At 35.1% G+C, this 20,616-nt stretch overlaps 1 protein-coding gene across 19 annotated transcripts in view; it reads left to right on the top strand.

Annotated features, from left to right (window-relative positions):
- Nucleotides 1-20,616, top strand: part of PLEKHA5 (pleckstrin homology domain containing A5) — a 191,779-nt gene that overhangs the window by 164,910 nt on the left and 6,253 nt on the right. For 8 of the 19 annotated variants that reach the window (XM_074902235.1, XM_074902217.1, XM_074902221.1 and 5 more), the window contains 14 exons: nt 24-86; nt 1,225-1,305; nt 1,440-1,589; nt 2,995-3,096; nt 4,145-4,256; nt 4,501-4,547; nt 5,432-5,620; nt 6,144-6,261; nt 10,126-10,241; nt 11,554-11,763; nt 14,425-14,580; nt 15,883-16,010; nt 16,813-16,958; nt 18,150-18,254. In XM_074902235.1, coding sequence (XP_074758336.1) covers nt 24-86; nt 1,225-1,305; nt 1,440-1,589; nt 2,995-3,096; nt 4,145-4,256; nt 4,501-4,547; nt 5,432-5,620; nt 6,144-6,261; nt 10,126-10,241; nt 11,554-11,763; nt 14,425-14,580; nt 15,883-16,010; nt 16,813-16,958; nt 18,150-18,244 — 1,713 coding nt within the window. In that variant the 3' untranslated portion in view covers nt 18,245-18,254. Of the gene's footprint in view, nt 1-23; nt 87-1,224; nt 1,306-1,439; nt 1,590-2,994; nt 3,097-4,144; nt 4,257-4,500; nt 4,548-5,431; nt 5,621-6,143; nt 6,262-10,125; nt 10,242-11,553; nt 11,764-14,424; nt 14,581-15,882; nt 16,011-16,812; nt 16,959-18,149; nt 18,255-20,616 lie in introns of those variants that run through there. The other 11 variants (XM_074902223.1, XM_074902228.1, XM_074902229.1 and 8 more) reach the window with 6 other exon arrangements.

A 20,616-nucleotide genomic window follows, 5' to 3' on the forward strand; every position in this document is an offset into this window, starting at 1 on the left:
GGCAATATTATTCTTCCTTATAGTTAACACAAGAAGAATGTAGGGGTACGCTATACAAATATAGAACTGAAGAGCTGGATATTGATGTAAGTAATTTGTATTTCTTGGCAACTTCTTTCTTGGAAATGTTGGTATTTGTCTCTTTATTTTGATAATAATTTCCCCTTTGGCTTTTGGGTTTGAAATGCACTTCATATAAGTGATTAACAACAGAAATTGCTTTGTGAAATTGAGTGGTGTTAAGACTCTTTGTAATAAGCTTTTAACTTGCAGGAAGTATTACATTGTAGGCTGAAATTTCAATTAGTATGTCTGTTCAAAGGTGAATTGCTTCTAGAAAGGAATTAATTACTTTAGAAGGGAAAAACTCTGTAGTTGTAGTTCAGTTATAAGCATGAGAGATGTAACTTCTCAGGAGATATGACTGATACTCCAAAACTGACATTCAGCATGCATAGTTACCATTCAAGTATTGGGTTACTAGTTACTAAAGAAAAGGGGCTTGGTGTAAAATTGATGGTGAAAAATACACACATGTAGTCATACTGTATATGCATGTCTAGCCATTCTTGCACAATGCAACTAAGAGTATATACAATGATTTAAGGGATGTTATTTTAAGAGTAAAAAAGAAAGCAGGCTTCTAGTGTTCTCTTAAGAGTTAAAAAGTCAGAGTAATGCATACTGAACCCAAAACGTTCAAATAGAAAAGTAAACTGTTTCAAATGGATTAGAGTGCCCTGAACAGTTACTTGCTTAAACCGGAGCTGGAGTGGAACAGTTCTACTCATAGCTAAGCCTTGATTGAAGCTAAAATGGAGCAGAGCATGGATAGTACTAGTAACTAACTATTAAAAACTACCTGCTGAAATAAACTATGGGAAAGACTGTGAATATATACAATATTCTTTATAATGCTGAGGAATATGTAAATTAAACCGGTATTTAATACCTATTATTAAGTTTTAAAGATTTAGCTGTAGAATCATAAATTATGTTTTGAGCCATGCTGTTTCAAGTTATAACACTTATTTCATAGCATCTTAAGAGAGTTTTTAAGGTTAAATTGAAAATGCAAGACCCATGCCTCCATGATTTTAGCATTCATATTTTGTTTTAATAACATTTTATATAGATTCATGTAATTATTTGATCAAGTTATTTTGATTACTGAAAATGTTAAAAATGAAATCCTAATTGCGATCATTTTCTGTTCTATACTAGGCTAAGCTTAGCCGTTTATGTGAGCAAGATAAAGTTGTACAAGCACTGGAGGAGAAGCTTCAACAGCTACACAAGGAGAAAGTAGGACAATTGTATTTATTACCTAAAGTGGATGTTATTTTATGTGCCTATTATCAGAACAATGATAACTGAAATAAAATGACAACCAGGCCAATGATGCAGAACATTAAAAATAATTCTTTTTATTATAATAGTACACGCTTGAGCAAGCTTTGCTATCAGCAAGTCAGGAGATAGAAATGAATGCAGATAATCCCGCAGCCATACAAAACGTAGTTTTACAGAGAGATGACTTGCAGAATGGACTACTTAGCACTTGTCGAGAAGTATCCCGAGCTACTGCAGTAAGTAATATGTTCTTGTCAGTAAAACTCAATGAAGTGTCAAATGATTGTCTTGATGTTCATATTGTTAATTGGGTTGTCTTTGGCTACTTTTCTTTACATTCCAACAAAACTCAGTGTTCTTTTACTTGCTTGTATTTTTGTCAAAGGCAGCTGGAAAGTGATCTTTTCACTCTATTCATCGTGCAGTTTTTCTTTGTTGGTTTGGGGTTTTTTTTAATTGGCCAAGGATGAGTGCATACTGACTTTAATTGATGTGGTAATTTTCATCTTTATAATACGAAAAATCGGTTACAGGAGAACTAAATACTGCAAATAAGCTATTTTATGTGATGGCAAAATAGTAGCAAGTGCAAACTTCATCAGATATTTGATCACATAGGTGACTTATTTTAAGCCAAATCAGCTGCAGGATGAAAAGAAGAAAAGATTATACCATCATGGTCTCTCTTAATAGGGAGCTGTTATATTTAAAAGTTCTTCCAAGTTATGTACTTTCAAAGACCTTAAAAAAAAAAAAGGAAATTGCTATTTACTGTTCTTTTCCACTTCATGATGGTTTCTACACTGAAATGACAAGGCAAAGAAATAATTTTTGCCTACTTCGATATTCCAAAAAGGTATTTCAGTGTCAAATTCCAGTGGTTTGCTGTGGTGAAATTGATATGAAGTAGACCCTGAAATACTGGTTTTAGTCTGAGTGTTAGACTGTGTTGTAAAAGGAATTAGTTGGACAAGGAAAAGGGAATCAGGGAAAGGAAATCCTCCAGATGTACTTTCCCTCATTAACTTTTTAATTTATGCTAAATTGAGTAAATTGCTTGATGTGGGCTTAAAAAGTGAGATGATAGACCTGACCTCAGAGAATATTTTCTTTTTTGCACCTTCTCCCTTCTGGTGTTTGTAGTTTCACATATGTAAAATAATGACATATTAGCAGGCCTGGGGCATTCAGTGGTAACCTTACAGGCAGGGTTGGATGACTTACATTTGTCTTTCATAATACATTGTATAAATATGCACATATTGTGGACTCACACATATGTATTCTACGTGATAAAAGAGACAAATTTGCATCCATTTTTGTGGGCTTTCTGCCACTGTGGAAGGGCAGCTTAAGACCCACATGCCTGCTGACTATAAAAAATTTTGCTATGAAAATTTTGCTCTTGCCTCTATTTTTTGTTTGTGAAAAGACAAAAAGCTGTTTGTTTGAATTCCATTCAGTATCATTAGAAAATAAAAAAGCTGCTTAAACACTGCAGTCTCTAAAATACATATTTATTTATTTATTGCTGGTATTTATGCATTACTTACTGGGTTTATGCCATCAAATAAAGAAAAATAAATATGCTTTTTTTTTAAACTTGAATGTGCAGCTGTAATTCTTTTGTTATATACTTAGGAACTGGAAAGAGCTTGGAGAGAATATGATAAATTGGAGTATGATGTAACTGTAACAAGGAACCATATGCAGGAGCAACTTGATCGACTTGGAGAAATTCAGGTGTGGCATAGGTCTTAAAATACACGTGTCACTTTCATCTTTTTCTTATTTTGTTTTAAAACTACACAAATGAAAAAAGGGAGACGTGCATTAGTTTACAAAGTATAAAAAGAAATTAAAAGTTTGTAAGTTCTGAGGAGGTCTTCTTTTCCTGTTTTTTTTAAACTGGTTTTCCTGTGTCTGGAAGCCTTTTCTTTCTATTTCAGTGATGAGGTCCAAAACAGGGTCGTTTTCTCAGACCTTAATTGCTTGACAGTCATATTAAATCTCCACATAAATCCTTCCATTTAACTGAATATTTTAAAATGCAATTAAATAATTCTATCAAAATAGATTATAATAAAAAAAAATTCTAGGCATTGCTTCAGGTCTATGAAGAATTCTGATGTATATCTTATTACTTTGCTGTGCTGTGAAGGATTGGACAGTTAGTGTAAGTTCTGAATGTCTAAGGAGATCTGAGACACACACACTGCATACATCGGCTGGAATATGCAGATGGGTGTGGTCCATGCTGGGAGGCATTAAAGGCTGTTTGCTTCAGGGATTGATTTTCTATGCAGCTGTGAAAGGCTGATTACAAGGAAGCCCAAGAGCTGAGAAATTTGTGTTTTGCAGTTGGAAGCATGCATGATCTCGAATGCAAGTTGCCTAACAGTTTATCTGCTAGTACGCAAACATCATGTTTATCTCCACCTGTTTTAGGGTTGGAACTGATGATTTCTTTCATTGTATGTAGGTCTCGCTTGCAAAGTTTGCTTGGATTTTCTTTGGAGACAGTAGATAGAATTCTGTTCTTAAATGAAGTTTGAACTAGGAAGTTGCAGTCAAACTGACTGACACATTATGAAATTAGTTAATCTTACACTTATTTTTCTGACAACGTTTGAATGTTGCACTTTTACGGGAGAGTGTCATTACTGCATTTTATCTTCCTTCACTGAGAAAGGATATGCAATGTAGTCTAGAAAAAGAAAAAGGTTTTCTGTTTTTTTCTGCTTGCAGCGTATTCTGATTTATTTGCTATATGCTGTTTATTTTCTGGCAGACTGAGTCAGCAGGGATACAGCGTGCTCAGATTCAGAAGGAACTGTGGAGAATTCAGGATGTCATGGAAGGTTTAAGTAAACATAAACAGCAAAGAAGCTCTTCAGAGGCAGGTAAACTGATTGGTTTTTTCTCATAGGAAGTGAGATTCAATCATATACATTTTGGAAGGATAAATTTGGTAGTTGCTTTGTATGTCTGAAAAAATGGTACAGTTGCTGAGAAAAGAAGAAAGTGGTTGTCTGTTTTAAGTTGATGCTTTGTGTATTTGGTAGCAACAGGTTGTAGTTCATATTTTAAAAGCTGTTTATTGAAAACAATCTTTCTTTCTTTCTGTGCCCCCCCCCCCCCCAACAGGCATCATGGGATCAAGGACATTTTCAGCTATTAAATATAAAAATGAGGTATGGTTTTAGCATGTTTACCATTTTAGCATCACTGAAATTCTAATATACCTATGATAAAAGTTAACATTATTATAATTGTTTGGGATGTCTGAAGGATGTATTCAGTATGTTTCTGTGAAAGTACTGCTTTATGAATTAAAGACTGGTATCTCCACTAGTAATTCTAACACTTTAATTTGTTCTGTGTCTTTATATTCTCACCAGTATGTTTCTCTTTTCTATTTCTCACCTTCTCCTCTCCCTAGTCTCTTACCCTAGAAATATAAACACTGATTTATGGATTTGGTTTCTACCCACCACACTTTTCATGGGAAGAAATACATTGCTTTATATGTCTATTCACATATTGAGCCTGGTTCTCAGATGGCCAGAGCATCCACAAGAACAGCTGAAACTGTGGGAGCTCCCAAATGCTCAGTTCCTCTGAAAATCTGGCTAGAAGTTACAGTTTTAAAGGGACATTGTCATGGTTATCTGAACTATATGCAATATATATGCATCTCTCTTACAGAATTTTATAAAAGTCAAAATTATTTAAGAATCTTTAAGAAGATACTGAATTTAATTTTTAAAGGATGATTCAGAGAATTCATACCTGTCCAACAGAAAGTACAGGTGTTAGAACTGAAAATCTTCATAAGCTGAACAATGAAGCTGTTGAAGTATTTCAGTCTAGGTGGTAATAATAATATAAAAAGCAAACAAACAAAAAAACAAATCTGTCTTTTTTTTTTTTTTTTTTTTTTTTGAGTGTGACATTGTCCCTTTAATTCCAAAATATATAGCTGGTATAGCTATGGTAATGTATTTTTCTTTTTAAGTAATAAATAATTGTAACAGGTATGCACATCTAAATAAGGTGACTATTCTACAATCTTTAGGAAGAGGAAGTAGTCCCACCTCGTCCTCCACTCCCTCGGTCCTATGACTTTACAGAGCATCCTCCCATAATCCCCCCTCTGCCCAGTGATAGCAGCTCCTTGATCTGTTATAGCAGGGGCCCAGTACATCTCCCAGAAGAAAAGAAGATTCACCAAGTTCAAGGATATCAGAGAAATGGATCTTACTGTGTAAGTGGCTTAAACTGCCACATTGTTCTTGAAGCATTCCCCTTCCTTTGCACAGTCACCATTTTTATTTTGTCATCTGGCTACTTTTGCATTATATTTTTTACTTTTGTTTACTTAGTTTTATTTATAGCTCCATCATTTCCTCTTCACATTTTCCTGTCATATATTCTACACATATATAAAATGTCTTAAGACTTAAATGTTTGTATCAGAGTAAATTTCAGAAAATTAGATTCTTCTACTCACAAATTCTAAGGCTCAGAATCAGTTTTTGCTGAAGCCTGACATGAGTTTCTTTCCTGAAAATCACTGAAAAGAAAAAAAAAAAACTCCACATTTTTATGGCATTTTTTTTCAGTAATTTCTGAAAGTCTGCAGATGTTGTAACTAACTACAAAGAAATACTGCTGCAATAGCACTTGAATGATGAGAGCAGAGTCATCACAAAATAACTGTTTTCAGTCTGAAGATATAAATGCGTGTACAAAAATGCCTGTTTACCTCGTAACTTCTTGTTCCTCAGGGTCCTGATTATAGGCTTTATAAGAGTGAACCAGAGTTAACTACAGTAGCAGAAGTGGATGAGTCTAATGGCGAAGAAAAAACAGAACAGATTTCGGAATCAGAATCCACTGCTAAAGGTTTGTCCCCAGGCACGGTGTTAAAACCTTTCAGCTTTTTTCACAAGGAATACAAAGCTTTAACTGTGTTATAGAAGCTATATCATCTTCTATATTTTTGTAGCCTGTCCATTTCTTCATATGATGAAACAGTTTCCACGATAAAATAATGATTTAATTATATAATGAGAAAGATTTCAGTCAATTACACTGCAGAAAAATCAAACATTACTCTCACCAACAACCCTGAAATCCTTATTGACACCATGTCTAATCACATCACTCACATTCCCCACACACCATTCCCTTGAACAATTACCCATTTTATGTTCTTGTCCTTGAACAATTATTCAGTTTTTGAATCAAGTTCCCAATGTTATGTCACTGGAACGTCCAAAAAGGCAGCACCACAGAATTTTCAGGCTCTCATAAGGCAGGGAAACAATGTCTTTTTCTTTTTTAATCTTGTAATTGTTGAATTGCCTTCTGTCCTCTCATATAATAGGAATAATGATCATGACCTTTCAGTGTACAGACAATAAAGGTCTTTGCAATTGCTAAATGCTTTAGATTCTTCTCTTCATCTCGCTTCTATAAAAGCTACTAATTGCTTGGTAGAGTCCTTTACCAGGAAGTGCTTCTCAATTCTGTTTGTTAAAACACACAGAATATTTTGTTAAAGGTAACTTCAGGAAAAGCAGCTTGGACACCTCCCAAGAATCATATTAAGAGCTTTTTTAAAAAGTAACTAAACCTACCCATTTTTTACTGTAACAGTTGAAATTCCCAGTGCCAGCAAAATCACTGCCTTCTGTTCTGGTAGTTTGACTAAGCATGTACACAGCAGGCTGGTGCAACAGTAACAGAATTTGGCCAAGAACTATGATCATATAAGGATATTATTTTCATTGTACCATGGTAATGGAGGCTTTTAAAACTAAGGTTAGCATACAGTTTGAGTGTAAACAGTGTGAATGGCCCTATGATATAATTAAGCTTGCACTTACCAGACAATTAGTCAATTAAGATTCACTATGGTATTTGCTGAGGTATAATGTTCACTTAAACTAGATATTAATTTTTTTTAACTTAGTGGTGAAATTTCAAAGTTTAATCTGAGATTCATTAATCATCAACTACCTGAATTGAGGAAGTTGCCTTTCTGACAACATGCCTGTTTTATTGACATGTGGTGTTCCAGATTATTGATAGCAATTTATGACAAGAGGGAAAGTAATTATCAAGACAATATAAGAAAGCCCACGCTGACTATATAAAGCAAACCAATACTTTTTGTGCACCCCAATCTGCTTTCTGTTTCCTTCTGTAAAGACAGAAGTAATTTTACTATATCCACTTGTAGAAAAACAGTCCTCAGTAAAGGAAAGCAATAATAAAAATTCTTCTAATATAAAAAATATTTAGGGGTGTGGGAGAGAATAGCATCAATGGTAGCAAACAGCGAGAGGTTTTTTATCTTCTTAAACAGCAGTGTGAATTGAGTTTATTGTAGCTGTGTTTTATCATCCAGTCCACGCTTTTGAGCATGTGAATTTTTGAACAGATACTTCTTGTTCTGGGCATTCAATTATAATAACAATCCCCATGTAGAAGGAAAAATATAACCATCCCTGGTTGTTTGGTGGTTTTTTTATAGTGTGTATGCTGTTTCAACAAACATTTTTATGCTATTCTATTTTAATAGTTTATAAGCCAAAAAGGAAACAAACTCGAAGGAAGCTTATCTCTGCAATTTTTGTTTCCTGCTGTTTTAAGAAATCATACTTAAATGATGTAGTTGCCTATTGAGTGTGGTTCTGAAAATTAGTAAATTTCAGAGGAAATTTAAAAATGTTTTTCTAGTTCTTTATGCACATTACTGTACTAGACATTTTCCATGCCAGCCATTTCCCTTTATGTTCAAATGTCAGAAATCAGAGAGAAATGTTGTATGTAAATATGTAAAGTAACCCTTACAGCTGTCTGCAAGCAGAGAGATATTTATGACCTGAGTGGTACATAAAGGTGACACAAAAGGAAAACAGACGTCTGCTGTTTTATCCTTCTTATGTCTAAAGGACACCCAAGCTGTTGCTTTATAGTTTTTTGTTTTGAATAATAGATTTGGCATTCGGATATCTCCAGACTATTTTGTCAGTCTATCAAAACAATTTGGAGAAAGAGTTGAGCCTTCACTGAGTCAATATATCCTCTAAAATCTGTGCAACTTCAGGAAAAACAAGGAGAAATATTTTGGCTATCAGAGAAGACATTATATCTATTTTTTTAGGCAAAATCAGGAAGGAAAAAATATTTTTAGTAGTTTGATTTCCTGCATGTATCAAGATGCGCAAATGAAGCATGTGTTATTTAATAACTCTTGTGTATTTTGGTAAGCTTTCAGTTTTCTACCAGCTTAATTACACTTTGTCAGGGCTTCTCTAAGTAAAAAAACTAGGGGTGGATACAAGAAAGTGAATGTAGTGGACATCAGGATATAGAGTAACTTCAGTTCCTGACCAGACAGAGCCTGGCTTCTGTGGTTTCCTGTCCCTAAGTACAGCGAGCTGAGGAGATAAGTCCCACTATGCACAAGCACAGAGACTGGTGCTGTTACAGGCACCACATAAACGAGACCAGCACTCGCATGGAAGTAGAACACGGCAGATAGGATGATCCTATTCTCACTTGCTAGCTAATCACGCTCAAAGTGTGCTAGCTGCTCTCGTACACATATACATATGAGCACATATGTGTGCCCACACACAAATGAGTCCCTCCAAGAGCTGGCCAGACCTATGGTATCTTCATCCATCAACTTTCAGTACCTCTGGTCTCTCCAGTAGCTGAATCTTAGACTTAAGGTCTCTTGGACAGCTGGCTCCCACACCTTGTATTCTGCTTGCCATCTAGTCTTGTACTGAGTTTGTCGGCATCTCACAGACAGAAGGTTCCCCCTGGTAGCAGGTCCAGACCTATGGTCCCTCCAGTAGCTAACCCACAGACCTGCAATCTTTCCTGTGTTTGGCCCCTAGACCTGTGATCTCTCTGTAACTGTCTCCTACTCACAAGCTAGCCTGTCTTGAAGATCACTAGTATCTCCCACACTCTCATACGCAGAAGGGAAAGCATATTCACATGGAAAATACTTAAGAGTAAAGTTTAATAAGAAGATAGCACAGACCACAATGCTAAGGCATGGGACTTGTTCAGACAAGCATACTGACAAATGGCTTGTTTATGAAAAATTGGCCTCTTTAATCCCCCTCATCTCTTTTTACCTGTTCTTTCCCATCTGCCTTGCCCATCCCTTTCACAGCCTTTTTTTCCTCCCAAATAAACAACCTACCCATAATTACTTTTTCTCTAGTGGTCCTACTTTTGCTAAATTTCGTATCTGTCATGGTTTTCTAGGTAAGCTTGGCCATAATTGGTAGCACTGATACAGCTACCTATACGTTCTGCTGGCCTTTCAAACTCTCTTCCACAAAAAATCCCCAGTATGGCTGTCCATTTAGCTGTGAAGTCTGGCCATCTTTCATGTATTTTGCCCTTAACCGTCTGTGAAATCTAGCCATACCACATGGCACTATCTAACTTTTGTCTGTTTCATACAGATAAAATTTTTATGTTTATACTTTTATGTCCAGCAATTTCTTGTGCCATGTGCAGTATTTTCCCATGTTCTATTCAGTTAGCTAAGCCTCAGGCCAGGGGCTAGTCATGTGCTTGTGTACCTTGACAGATGTGATAGTTAGGCATTAAGATCTTTGCTGTCTTTTAAAGAATACTTTTCAAGTCTGACAACATGTCTTTTCTAGAAAACAATAAACTGTTTTGGCAATGTTTTGCATAGTGCTTACTATATTCTTTACTCTTTCACAGGCTCACATTTTCCTGTTGGAGTTGTACCACCCAGAACCAAATCACCAACACCAGAGTCTTCAACAATAGCATCCTATGTCACTTTGAGGAAGAATAAGAAGATAGATTTAAGAACGGTACTTTAAAATAACCTTTGAGCATTGATGGATAGTGATGTGTTCATTTCTAATTCTAATTTCTGTAGTTACTTCAAAAGTTGTAGTTAGATTTTTGATCTTCTTCATAAAAAGCTTCACTGTTATAAAGATATACTAGGTTAATGGAGACAGCTGTAGAAAGAATGACAAAGTTATAAAGGTCATATATATTAAACTGCACAGATTTCACTACACAAACTGGGCAAGAACTACATGGTAATGATAAATCTACTAAGCTACTGAAGTTCACACTTGAGTTGAAAGGAGAGGAAGCATCTTAGGTTAAAACTTTTGAAGGATTTGTGTTTGGTTTCTGGGACAATTTAACAGCACTTGTATAACAAATACTGGTTTTGATTTATTTCATTACTAAAATGATTTGCAAAATACCTAAAGCAGCCAGAAAATAAAGATACAGTAAGCAGGGTGTTGGTAATAAGCCTGAAATTTCGTATTAGAGAGTAGTCTCTGGGTTGAAGATGGATATTTATATTTAGTTCATGCAAAAGGGAGGAAAACTTTTGCCATAGTTACAGCATGAACAGAAGAGGAGAAGTTGTAGGAAGAAAGGTACAGGAGAAACTCACAGGATGTTGACTGGAGAAAGAATACCACTTTTCAGAAGTGAAATCAGTTACTGTGAATGTGCTGAATGCAGCTGATTAGCCCAAAGTAAACTTTTCTTCTATCATACAAAGTACAAATCTATCTGAAAAATCAGGGAATTTCAAGAACAGAGAAGGTAAAGTAGTGGTTGTTATTTTGGGAATAATATAACACAATTACAAGGTTTTAGGTGGTGATAAATTTCCTTTGTTTCACCTGCATTTACAGTTAAATGGTGTCCAGCTGTAGTTTTTCTTGAAATAAGAAAGCAGAAATCACTATTAGATCAACTGGTATAAATGTCCTGGATCATTAAATTTTGATTGTTTGTTTCTCAGTTACGTAACTTGTGTTGGCCTGTTGTTTAACATCTAGTAAATTGTTTCAACTTGATAAAATGGCCTTAATAGAGCATCTACCCATTCTCTTAATGTTTATCATTAATGGTGGTAATGTCACTATTCAAAAAAGCAAATTATTCCTTCCTTTTATTTTGAGTTTTGGTTTACATTTATTAACAATTGGTTAATTCATGTACATAAGAGATCTGTACTTGCCCCCTGTTTTTCTGCTTTTTAGTAAAATATTAGGTGACCTTTACTGATAAGCTAAATGGTTTAGAATCTTGCTCTTTTAAAACAAATATATATATATATATATATATATATATATTCTTCCATTTAAGGAAAGACCAAGAAGTGCAGTGGAGCAGCTGTGTCTTGCAGAAAGCACACGGCCTCGAATGACTTTGGAGGAACAGATGGAGAGAATAAAGAGACACCAACAAGCTTGCCTGAGAGAGAAGAGAAAAGGACTCAGTATTATTGGCATTTCAGACCAGTCTCCTTCACAGAGTCTGTCGTTTGTCAGAGATAATCCATTCAAATTAGCACAGGTGGGTCCTACATTATTGAAAAACATTAATATGTCCAATTAAAAAAAAGTTACAAAATTGTTCTTTTTTCAAAATCATGTGATACTACAGGTGTCTGTTTGAGAGTGCTGGTATAGAGTAACAGATACTGTTCTCTACCACACACGAGAGAAAGGGAGAAGACAATCTTCATGCTTATACCTAATGATAGTAGAAGTCACTTTTATGTCTTTTTGGAAAATAAGTAGTTCAAAATCTACATATTATGCATTGTGATGTTTGTTAACAGCTTTTTTGTCAAAATCAGAAAACAGCATGAAATTATGACTAAAAGCAGTGTCAGGGAGAATCATGATTCAGTTGATGTATAAATTATGAAGATTTTTCTTCCATGTAATATATTTGAACATCTGTAACATTTTTAGGTAGGAATGTATATTTACAATGATAGCTTTTAGCTGGTGCTCTATTGCTACGGGTTTTGAGCCCATAAATACATAAAAACAGAACCTTCACTTCTGTTTTCACTCATTCTTAAACAATTAATGCCAAAAAATGAGTTTATTAAATGGTTAAGGGTGGAGAGAGAGGAGCAAAAAAATATAACTGCTTGTCATTAACCAGGAAAAACTATCCTGAATATACATCGGGGGGGACTGACGACACCAACAAACAAGACAAACCCAACTAACAAACAAAAAACCCCACACCAAGACAAAAATATCAAGAAGATTCAGGGTAGTGGATATTAGCCTACTACTTTCTAAATGTTAAGAATTAGTTTTCTTTTTCAATAGCTTTTTAAAATTTTTTTTCCTCACACCACACTGGGTTTGATTTTTATTTTTTATTTTACACTGACATGGAAATGCCTTCTTTTATGTTTTATACACATTTTAACGTTGGATTTTTCCAAAATCAGGTTAAATGTATTACACTGTTAAGAAGTCACATACTTCCAAATAAGTTTTAGGTTTAATTTTTTTTTCCTCTGAGCATGCTAAACTGCCTTCAGAGGTATACAAAAATTACTTTTTCTTCAACAGCATTGGATCCCCTGAAGACACTGAATTCAAGTTTTGCCTTTGCATTAGAGCATCTGCATATGGGATGACATCATGAATGCTATATGTGAAGGGTGCTCCTACAAGTATTTTTTCTGATTAGCGCTGCCTTTCTCAAGAAGAGGACATGCAAAGCAGAGCTTTGCGGATGTTTCTTTCCGTAGTTTTTACAGAGATGTTTGAGCTTTACCACCTTCCTTTGGTATCATTTCATACCTTAAGGTGAGGAAACTGCAGTCATGTACGTGTCATACCTGGTTAGCAGGCACATTGGGAGCAGAGTAGGGGAAGTGGCCATACCCTCTGTGCCATCTCTACTTGCTCTACAGAACTCAAAAGCATTTTGTTCACGTCAGCGTGTTCTGCAGTCTTCTGTGTGAAATCAGTACCATGTGGATGAGATAAGAAATTTCTAGAACAAGTGAGAATGTTTCTGAATTGAAGGTTTAGCTAATAGTCCATGCTACAAAATCACTTCTTTTATCACAGCTTTAATTCTTCCAGAATGGTATTTGGCAAAAAGCCACAAGATGAGGTATTACACTGTAGTAATATTTAAAAGCATAGTTCCTATGCCTATTGATTTTTATGCAGAAAAATGGTGCAATGACATTAACTGCTGGATGTCTTTTCAACTGGCATTTGGTTGTTTAAGAATTGGAGGAAAAAAAGGATTTTATAAACAACCTACAGTGTAATTTTTAAGGGATTACCAAAATACAAAAGGAAGTTGCTTCACAATTGTTATTGTTTGGGACGAGTGTATGATATGGGTGCATACTTTAGTTAGGAAAGTAAAGAGATTGATTTTTGAAGTGACTTACATGTAATTTCCTCTTGAGTGCGTGTGCTAAATTACAGGAATTCAGCCACAAGATTTACTACTTTCAAGGCTCCTGTTTTTTTCAGCCCTAGTACTTAGTTTGATAAGACATATGAACCTCACTTTGGTTTGGTTTGCTACTCCTCCAACATAATGTTTGCAGTTCACAATGTTAAGTGACTTCTACCATCCTTCCTCAAAATTTTTGTGAAAATTTTTATTCTCTGTTCAATGGATTTTTATTTTTGCAGAAGTAATATCCTGTGGCATTATCAAATGCTATGTTGTCCTCTGTTAAATCAGTTAACAGCATAGGCTTGGAAGATACCCAACATAATTGGAGAACATGCACAATGGTGCACTGTGAGTTTTGTACTGAAAGCAGATTTTTATCCATCTTTTTTTTTTTTTTTAACCAGAAAAAGCTATTTTTAAAAAAATCAGTGCCTGTGAATGCAAATAAGAATGCTTCTAAGCATGTGTGTGACTGAGCTAAATTTGAATAAAATTTCAGAAGATAGAGGTGACTAATAGAAATGCTGGAGATCAGAGCAGGCAGAAAGTATGGTAAACTTAGAGAGGAAAAAAAGGTTAGGCTGAACTGTTTTGAAAGGTACAAAAATGAGAAAGTTTTAAGTCCTTAACAATTTCCATTTTCCTTATTGCAGTGTGGTATCCTTAAGGTTTTTTAATTTTTTTTTTTTTTTTTATCGCAGTCAGAGTACAGCACAAGACACCGAACTGAGACTGTGGTAACTTTTGTAAGAATATATATGTCTCTATTTTGTTCCACAGAATCAGAAAAAGGATGATATTTTATCAAGTAACATGAAGGAATTAGAGAGCAACAGTAAAGAAAATAATCTGAAACAAAATAATGAAAGCCCTGGAGAAGAAATAGTGCAACTAAAGCAAGGAGGACAAGCACATAATTCATGCTTTACTAAAGAGGTACTAAACTGTCCCTTGTTGAACTATTTATCAGCCTGTCTTGCAGTAGAAAAATATTTGAGCCAGACAGTAGAGTATGGGAAATTGAGCCAGTTCCCTTTGCTTGGAAGATTAAGACAGCTTTTTGGATATAACACTCTATAGAGAAGCACAAAATTGTATCAGATCTGTCTGTAGCTGAGATATTTGAATTTTCTTGTATATGGTCTTCCTAATTTTCATTTTACTGAACTTTATCTGTTACTATCTTGATTGATTGGAAAAATGCAAAATTATGACCTTTACTTCTTTGGAAACAAAACCAATACTAATGCATCTTTAAATAATAATCATTGATCTGTTCATTGCTTAGGATATCCCAGTGTAGTTTTTGACAGTAATTTAAAATACACCTGACTTTTTTGTTTGGTTGACTGTAGTGCATCAAATAGTTTGTAGGAAGCAGAATAAAGTTGACACAACAGTTTATACATGGAAGTAGGTAGTAACTGTGGTTTGTGCTATTTGGTCACTGGATTGATTTCTGTCTTGAATAGCCTCAGGCTTATTTGGCAGTGAGTTACCTTGGTGTTTCTTGTACTAAAGTGTCCTGAACACTCAGCAAATCCAGACTGACTTGGAGATTGTTTCTACATAATCATATCCTGCTTACAGTTTAATATCTTTTTAAATCCTGTGTAGAGGGGATTTTTCTGCTTTTCTATCCATATTCTTTAATTAATTATCCTTTGCTTTTCCTCACTCATTTTTCATTTTGTTTTCCCGGTTTATATTTAGCTTTTTTAAATATATGTCTGATGGAGAATGGTATAAAGTCAAATAATTAACGTATGTTGTTATTGTGTAAAAACACTTTCTATTAAGAATCTGTTGATTTGTTAAGTATGCAAATCTTTTAAAGGAAAATTATGTAATACACTTAGATTGGTTATATCTAATGAGACCTTTAAGAGCAGTGTTTAGGCTTATCAGCAAGATATTCCTGTAGCTGGAATCTCTGTTGGCATTGTGAAGAGGGATAGCATGAAAAAAAATAGTCAGGATACAATACAAAGAGTTCAAATAAGTTCTGGAAGTTATTAAGACAAGCCCTGCCCATTGACTTTGGTATAAGTTTCAGGATAACTCTATTAACCTGAATGGTATTGATAAAAATTTCTTAAGTTATGTAATTCTGAGTTACTACGTATACATGATGGCAGAATTTGTCTGTTAATAAAACTGTTTCCTGATACTGTATTTCTTATCTGCCACTTAGTGTGTATTACAGCTTTTTGTTTCATGATTTCAATTTTTTTACAGCTGACAAAAACTGATGATCTTTTATTGGATGCACATGTTGTATCTGACTCAAAAGAAGTGAGTAATGAAGAGAAAGCAGAAAAGGAAAAGAAAAATAAATTGGAAGAAACACATGATGGTGATATAAGGTAAAAATAAAACAAGATGTTCAGAGGCTATTTTAAACTTGCACATTGTATTTATTAGCTGAACGGACCAAGCAACTAATGAAATACTGCCGTAAATACTTACAAGGTATATTTATATGGTTTTGAGTGGTTTACATACAGAGAAATCTAGTGAGAAACCTAACCACTGTAGGGCTTCAGTTAGAGGTGATGAGTTGGTGGGGGAAGCAATGTTTATTTTCAAGTATTGCCCCAGTTATAAACAAAATCTGTTCATAAGCCTTGCTTTGGGATACAAAATGTCAGTTCAAGCTTTGTATTTGTTTATTAAGAAAGCTTAGGCCAGGGCTTTCATAGCAATCTCTTTACTGCAGGAGCAGACTAAACAGCTTATTCTGTATCTCCTGCTTTAACTTTTCCTTCACTATTTTGGAGCATTGCAGAATTAGAGGAATATTGTGTCTTGGATATTCCTCTCTAAGGATTCATAACTTTAGTCTAAGTTGCACTGCAGATCCTGAGTGAGTTCTTTCATGAGGTCATAACTTTCTCACAGCACCCTTCAGCAAAAAAGATATCAGGCAGTAGGAAACTTAACTGCGTATGTAAAAGAAAGGAATTCAGTTCCCAGTACCTTTTTTAAAGTCTAACTTTACAAGATAGAAGGGTTTCAAACTACGTTCTTAATTTATATTACACAAACTTGCAAGATGCAACTTCTTTCTATTAACAGAAGAAAAGTAAATTATAACTCCTATACTTAGTGGTTAACACCTGAAATGAAGTTAGGATGAGTTCAAAACGCTGTGTTTTTTTTAACCAGCTTGCAGAGTGTGACCACAGTTACAAACCACAAACCCAAAACCAGTTCAGAAGAAAGTGAAGTAGTTAGTGTTCAAGAACCAGAAGGGATTATGTCTTCATTTGAATTAGCAACCCAGTCTGCAAAAGGAAATCAGGCAACAGCAGGTACGGAGAAGTTTGACTGAAGCACAATTTACACAGTACATATGTAAAACTTTATTTCATTTTGATTATGTCTTTTGATGCTCCAAAACACTCATGAATTGAAAGTGCTGAGCTAGTCTAGATATCAAGTGTATGAGTTTATAACATAAAGAAAAATAATTTCCCAGTGGGCAACTAAAGAAATTCAGTTTTTCTGAGGTTTTAACATAGATTTTATGGTTGCATTTAATTCAGGGAATTAAATAACTGTTGCCAGAAATTGTGTCATACTGTAGTTGTTGGTTGGAGCAAATCCTTCTGTATGCATCTTGTAGAACAGCATCTCAATCCTAAATATGTATAGTTTATTTACCCTTACCTCCTTGCTAATGGATGGCCTCAGGTTGCCCAAAATTGAGGAACCCTTGAGAGTTTCCAATATATCTATTAGATTTTGAACTAGCAAGTAAAAAACAGCATTTTGGTCATGTTTCAGGAGTAATGAAGAAAAAACAGACACTAGCTGACTTGTAAAACGACTAGGGGTGTGCTACTTTGTGAGAAGAGGAGGCTGGAATAAAGCAAAATTGTTTGCAAAGAGAAAAAAAAAAAAAAAAAAGATGAGTGTGTAGGGGAGGAGAAAGGAAGAAGATGGAATTTAAGACATTATTAGGATATTTGGTGATGCAAATGGTTAAGTAAGCCAAATTGTTCAATTTGTAGATATAAAAGGTGACCTGGACCTTTGTAGTGCAGTCAGCAGTCCTTTCTGTGACTTGATAATCAAAAGCAGAACTTGTAAATACATTTTATAGTGTTCAGCAGAATAAAAAATGCTTAGTTAATCTGAGGTGGGATATAAAGGTGGGTCTGGGAGTATTCAGACTAGTTAAATTTTGCTTTCCCCCCCCACCCCCCTTGGCAACATAAATAACACATCAGCATTCATGTGTCCATTGTTTGTTCCTTTGGTGTTCTACCAGTCATTTATAGGCCTGAGTAATGATCTTTCTTGAGAACAGATATGCTCTGCCCTGAAGTTGGGCTTATTGTGCTGATCAGATTTTAAGTCTTCGCTTGTGTAACTTCCATTTGGTTCTGCATATATTTATTATGGCTTGGAATGGTGATTTTCAAGCTTATATTTATAATGGCTTGAAATCATGCCTTCTGTAACTTGTATTCTTATTTATCTTGCTGTATGACTTGCAGTGAAAAGTTTGCCTTCTTCACCAGAATCATCATTGTCACCAGCTCCATCTACACAGACACAGCTCACAGAAGGATCACATTTCATGTGTGTGTAGTTACAGAGAAGTACGTCTGTTTTTTTCCCCACCCTTCCTGCCATTTTCCTAATATTTTTCTAAGTATATGTGTTCTATTTTTTTTTTCCAAGAAGCATCTGTAGACAATACTTGGCAAGACAAAGTTATCTGCAATGTTGAATATAAACTAACGAGAAAGCAAAGCAAATACATGTATTGATTTGCCTGCAAGTAATGTATTCTCTATCCAAGTACAAAGAGAAAGGACTAATTGGCTTATCAAGCACATTCTCCACAACTGGCAAGATAATAGCCCTTTGAATTACATGAGAGACCTGAGTTATTGCAAAACAGATACCCAGTTAAGGTACCAGCATCAGTGCTCAGATATAAATGAATCTTGATGCTTCAGTCATGGTAACAGGCAACTAGAGCTAGATCTTAGTGATGCTAGAAGGGAATGGTCTAATGGCCCAAAGAGTTTATGGCTTAAGACATAGATGCCTGAGGCATGACAAACAGGAAAGCAAAAAATGAGGGTGGAAGGAATGTAACAATTAGATTATTTTTTTTCTAGAGAGTTAGCCATACACAGCTACTCTTCCCTTGTCACAGTAGGTGATTTCTTCTGGGAATCAAGTTAGAAAGCATGAGCTAGGCTAGATTTACATGTTCCTATCTGTTACCTACTTAATGAATGCAAATGTAAATACAAGTAAGCATATTTGTATAAGTGTTTAAAGAAACAAATAGGATACCACTGTGAATGCTTCAGCACTTTAAAAGCATTTAAATCAATCCATATTTTTTGTTGTCAGGCAGTACTTGTTTAAATAAGCTTTCTACTAAAAGAATGACCGTTGTTTCAATGGTAATGCTAAATGCCATAGCTAGTGAAACTTAAGAAAACCTTAAAATCAAGAGAACTTTAAAATTGAGATGTTTTGCAGTCATTTATCGTGAGGAGATATGAAAATGCATTTTTTCATTAACTGTCCCAGTCTCCATTGCAACTCTTTCATTTTAGCGAAATTAGACTACTTATTCATCACAGAAACATGATGTATGAACTATGGGCAGGAAACTATATTCTTTAAAAAGGGGGGGAAATTATTCTGATCTTTTTCTCCTTTTGAGAGTGGAAAATGCACTCTTCATATTCAGTACTAACACCTGTGTTGCTGGCTTCCTGGTGGATGTGGTCTGTCATGATTAGATTTAGCTTGGACTTTTGTACTTTTATTCAAAAGTTTTACTACAGAACTACATAAAAAAGATAAATGGGACTATTCATCTTTTCTGTAAATACTGATTTATGTTAATGCTTTTCAGTTTCACTGTATAATTACACATGCATTTATCATGCATCTTCTTTTTGAATGGGACAAATGTTACCCCATGAACTCAGTTTCAGGTCAGTAGTGAAACTGAAACTGCACTGCTGAGTTCCACCCAGAGCCACAGCATGCCTGCCTTGAAAGGGGAAGCAACATATAACTTCACCAGAAATTTACCACCAATGGCATTAAATTGCTGTCATCAACAATTTAATCTGATCATCAGCTCCAATGATCAGATCAGCAAATTCTTTTTTTTAAGGAGTTATGCTAAATATGAGACTAGCAAAAGTGAAGCACTTGTGTAGTGTGTATTGTAACAATGTCCAAGCCTTGACAGCCCACAGTGGGGTGTATCCTCATAGGCGGTACTGTAGCTGTAACATTTCACTATTAAGTATAATTCTACAAATAGGCCTTAATTGCTTATGATAAAATAGTGCATCTGGGATGGCACTTGTAAAACTAATGCTCTGCTTACACATGCCTCACTGTAATAAAGGAAGGATTCCAGAACTTAAAATACACACCTTTTGGCTGTTTAGTATTTGAATTGAGTTGGAAAAAACATTGAACTATGTGCATATAAGTTCCACATCTCTTTGCGGCACTTGATGTCTCTGGCTCTTTCCTAGGACCTCCAAATGCATGCCATGGGCTGGGCCTAGTATACATAGGAGATGTACGGAGCATAGTCTGATTGCCTGCAGTATTTACTGCCCCTTGCCTTCCAGGGCTGTCATTCCAGTATTCCAGTGCTTTGCACTTTGCTGAAAGATAGGGTTTTTTAATGTGCGAGACCTCAATGTGTCTTAGATGGAAGAAATCCTATGTGGCAGAGGGAACTTCAAAGCTGTGGGATCGTCTCTGTTCATATGCAACCAAATTTTTCAGGCAGCATCTGGAAAATGTGTGGTATATTTCAGAGAATAATGAGGTAATACCTATATTTGGCTTTTACAGTCAATTAGTAAAATGATACTCTTGGCACAATGCCAAGGGAATTTGGGATAGGAAGTTGGTGGCACAGTATATTGTAGGACAAAGGGAAAACCCATTAACACAAAGCTACTT

The sequence above is a fragment of the Athene noctua genome, chromosome 3 (genome assembly GCF_965140245.1).
Source record: "Athene noctua chromosome 3, bAthNoc1.hap1.1, whole genome shotgun sequence".
Classification (NCBI taxonomy): Eukaryota; Metazoa; Chordata; class Aves; order Strigiformes; family Strigidae; genus Athene; species Athene noctua.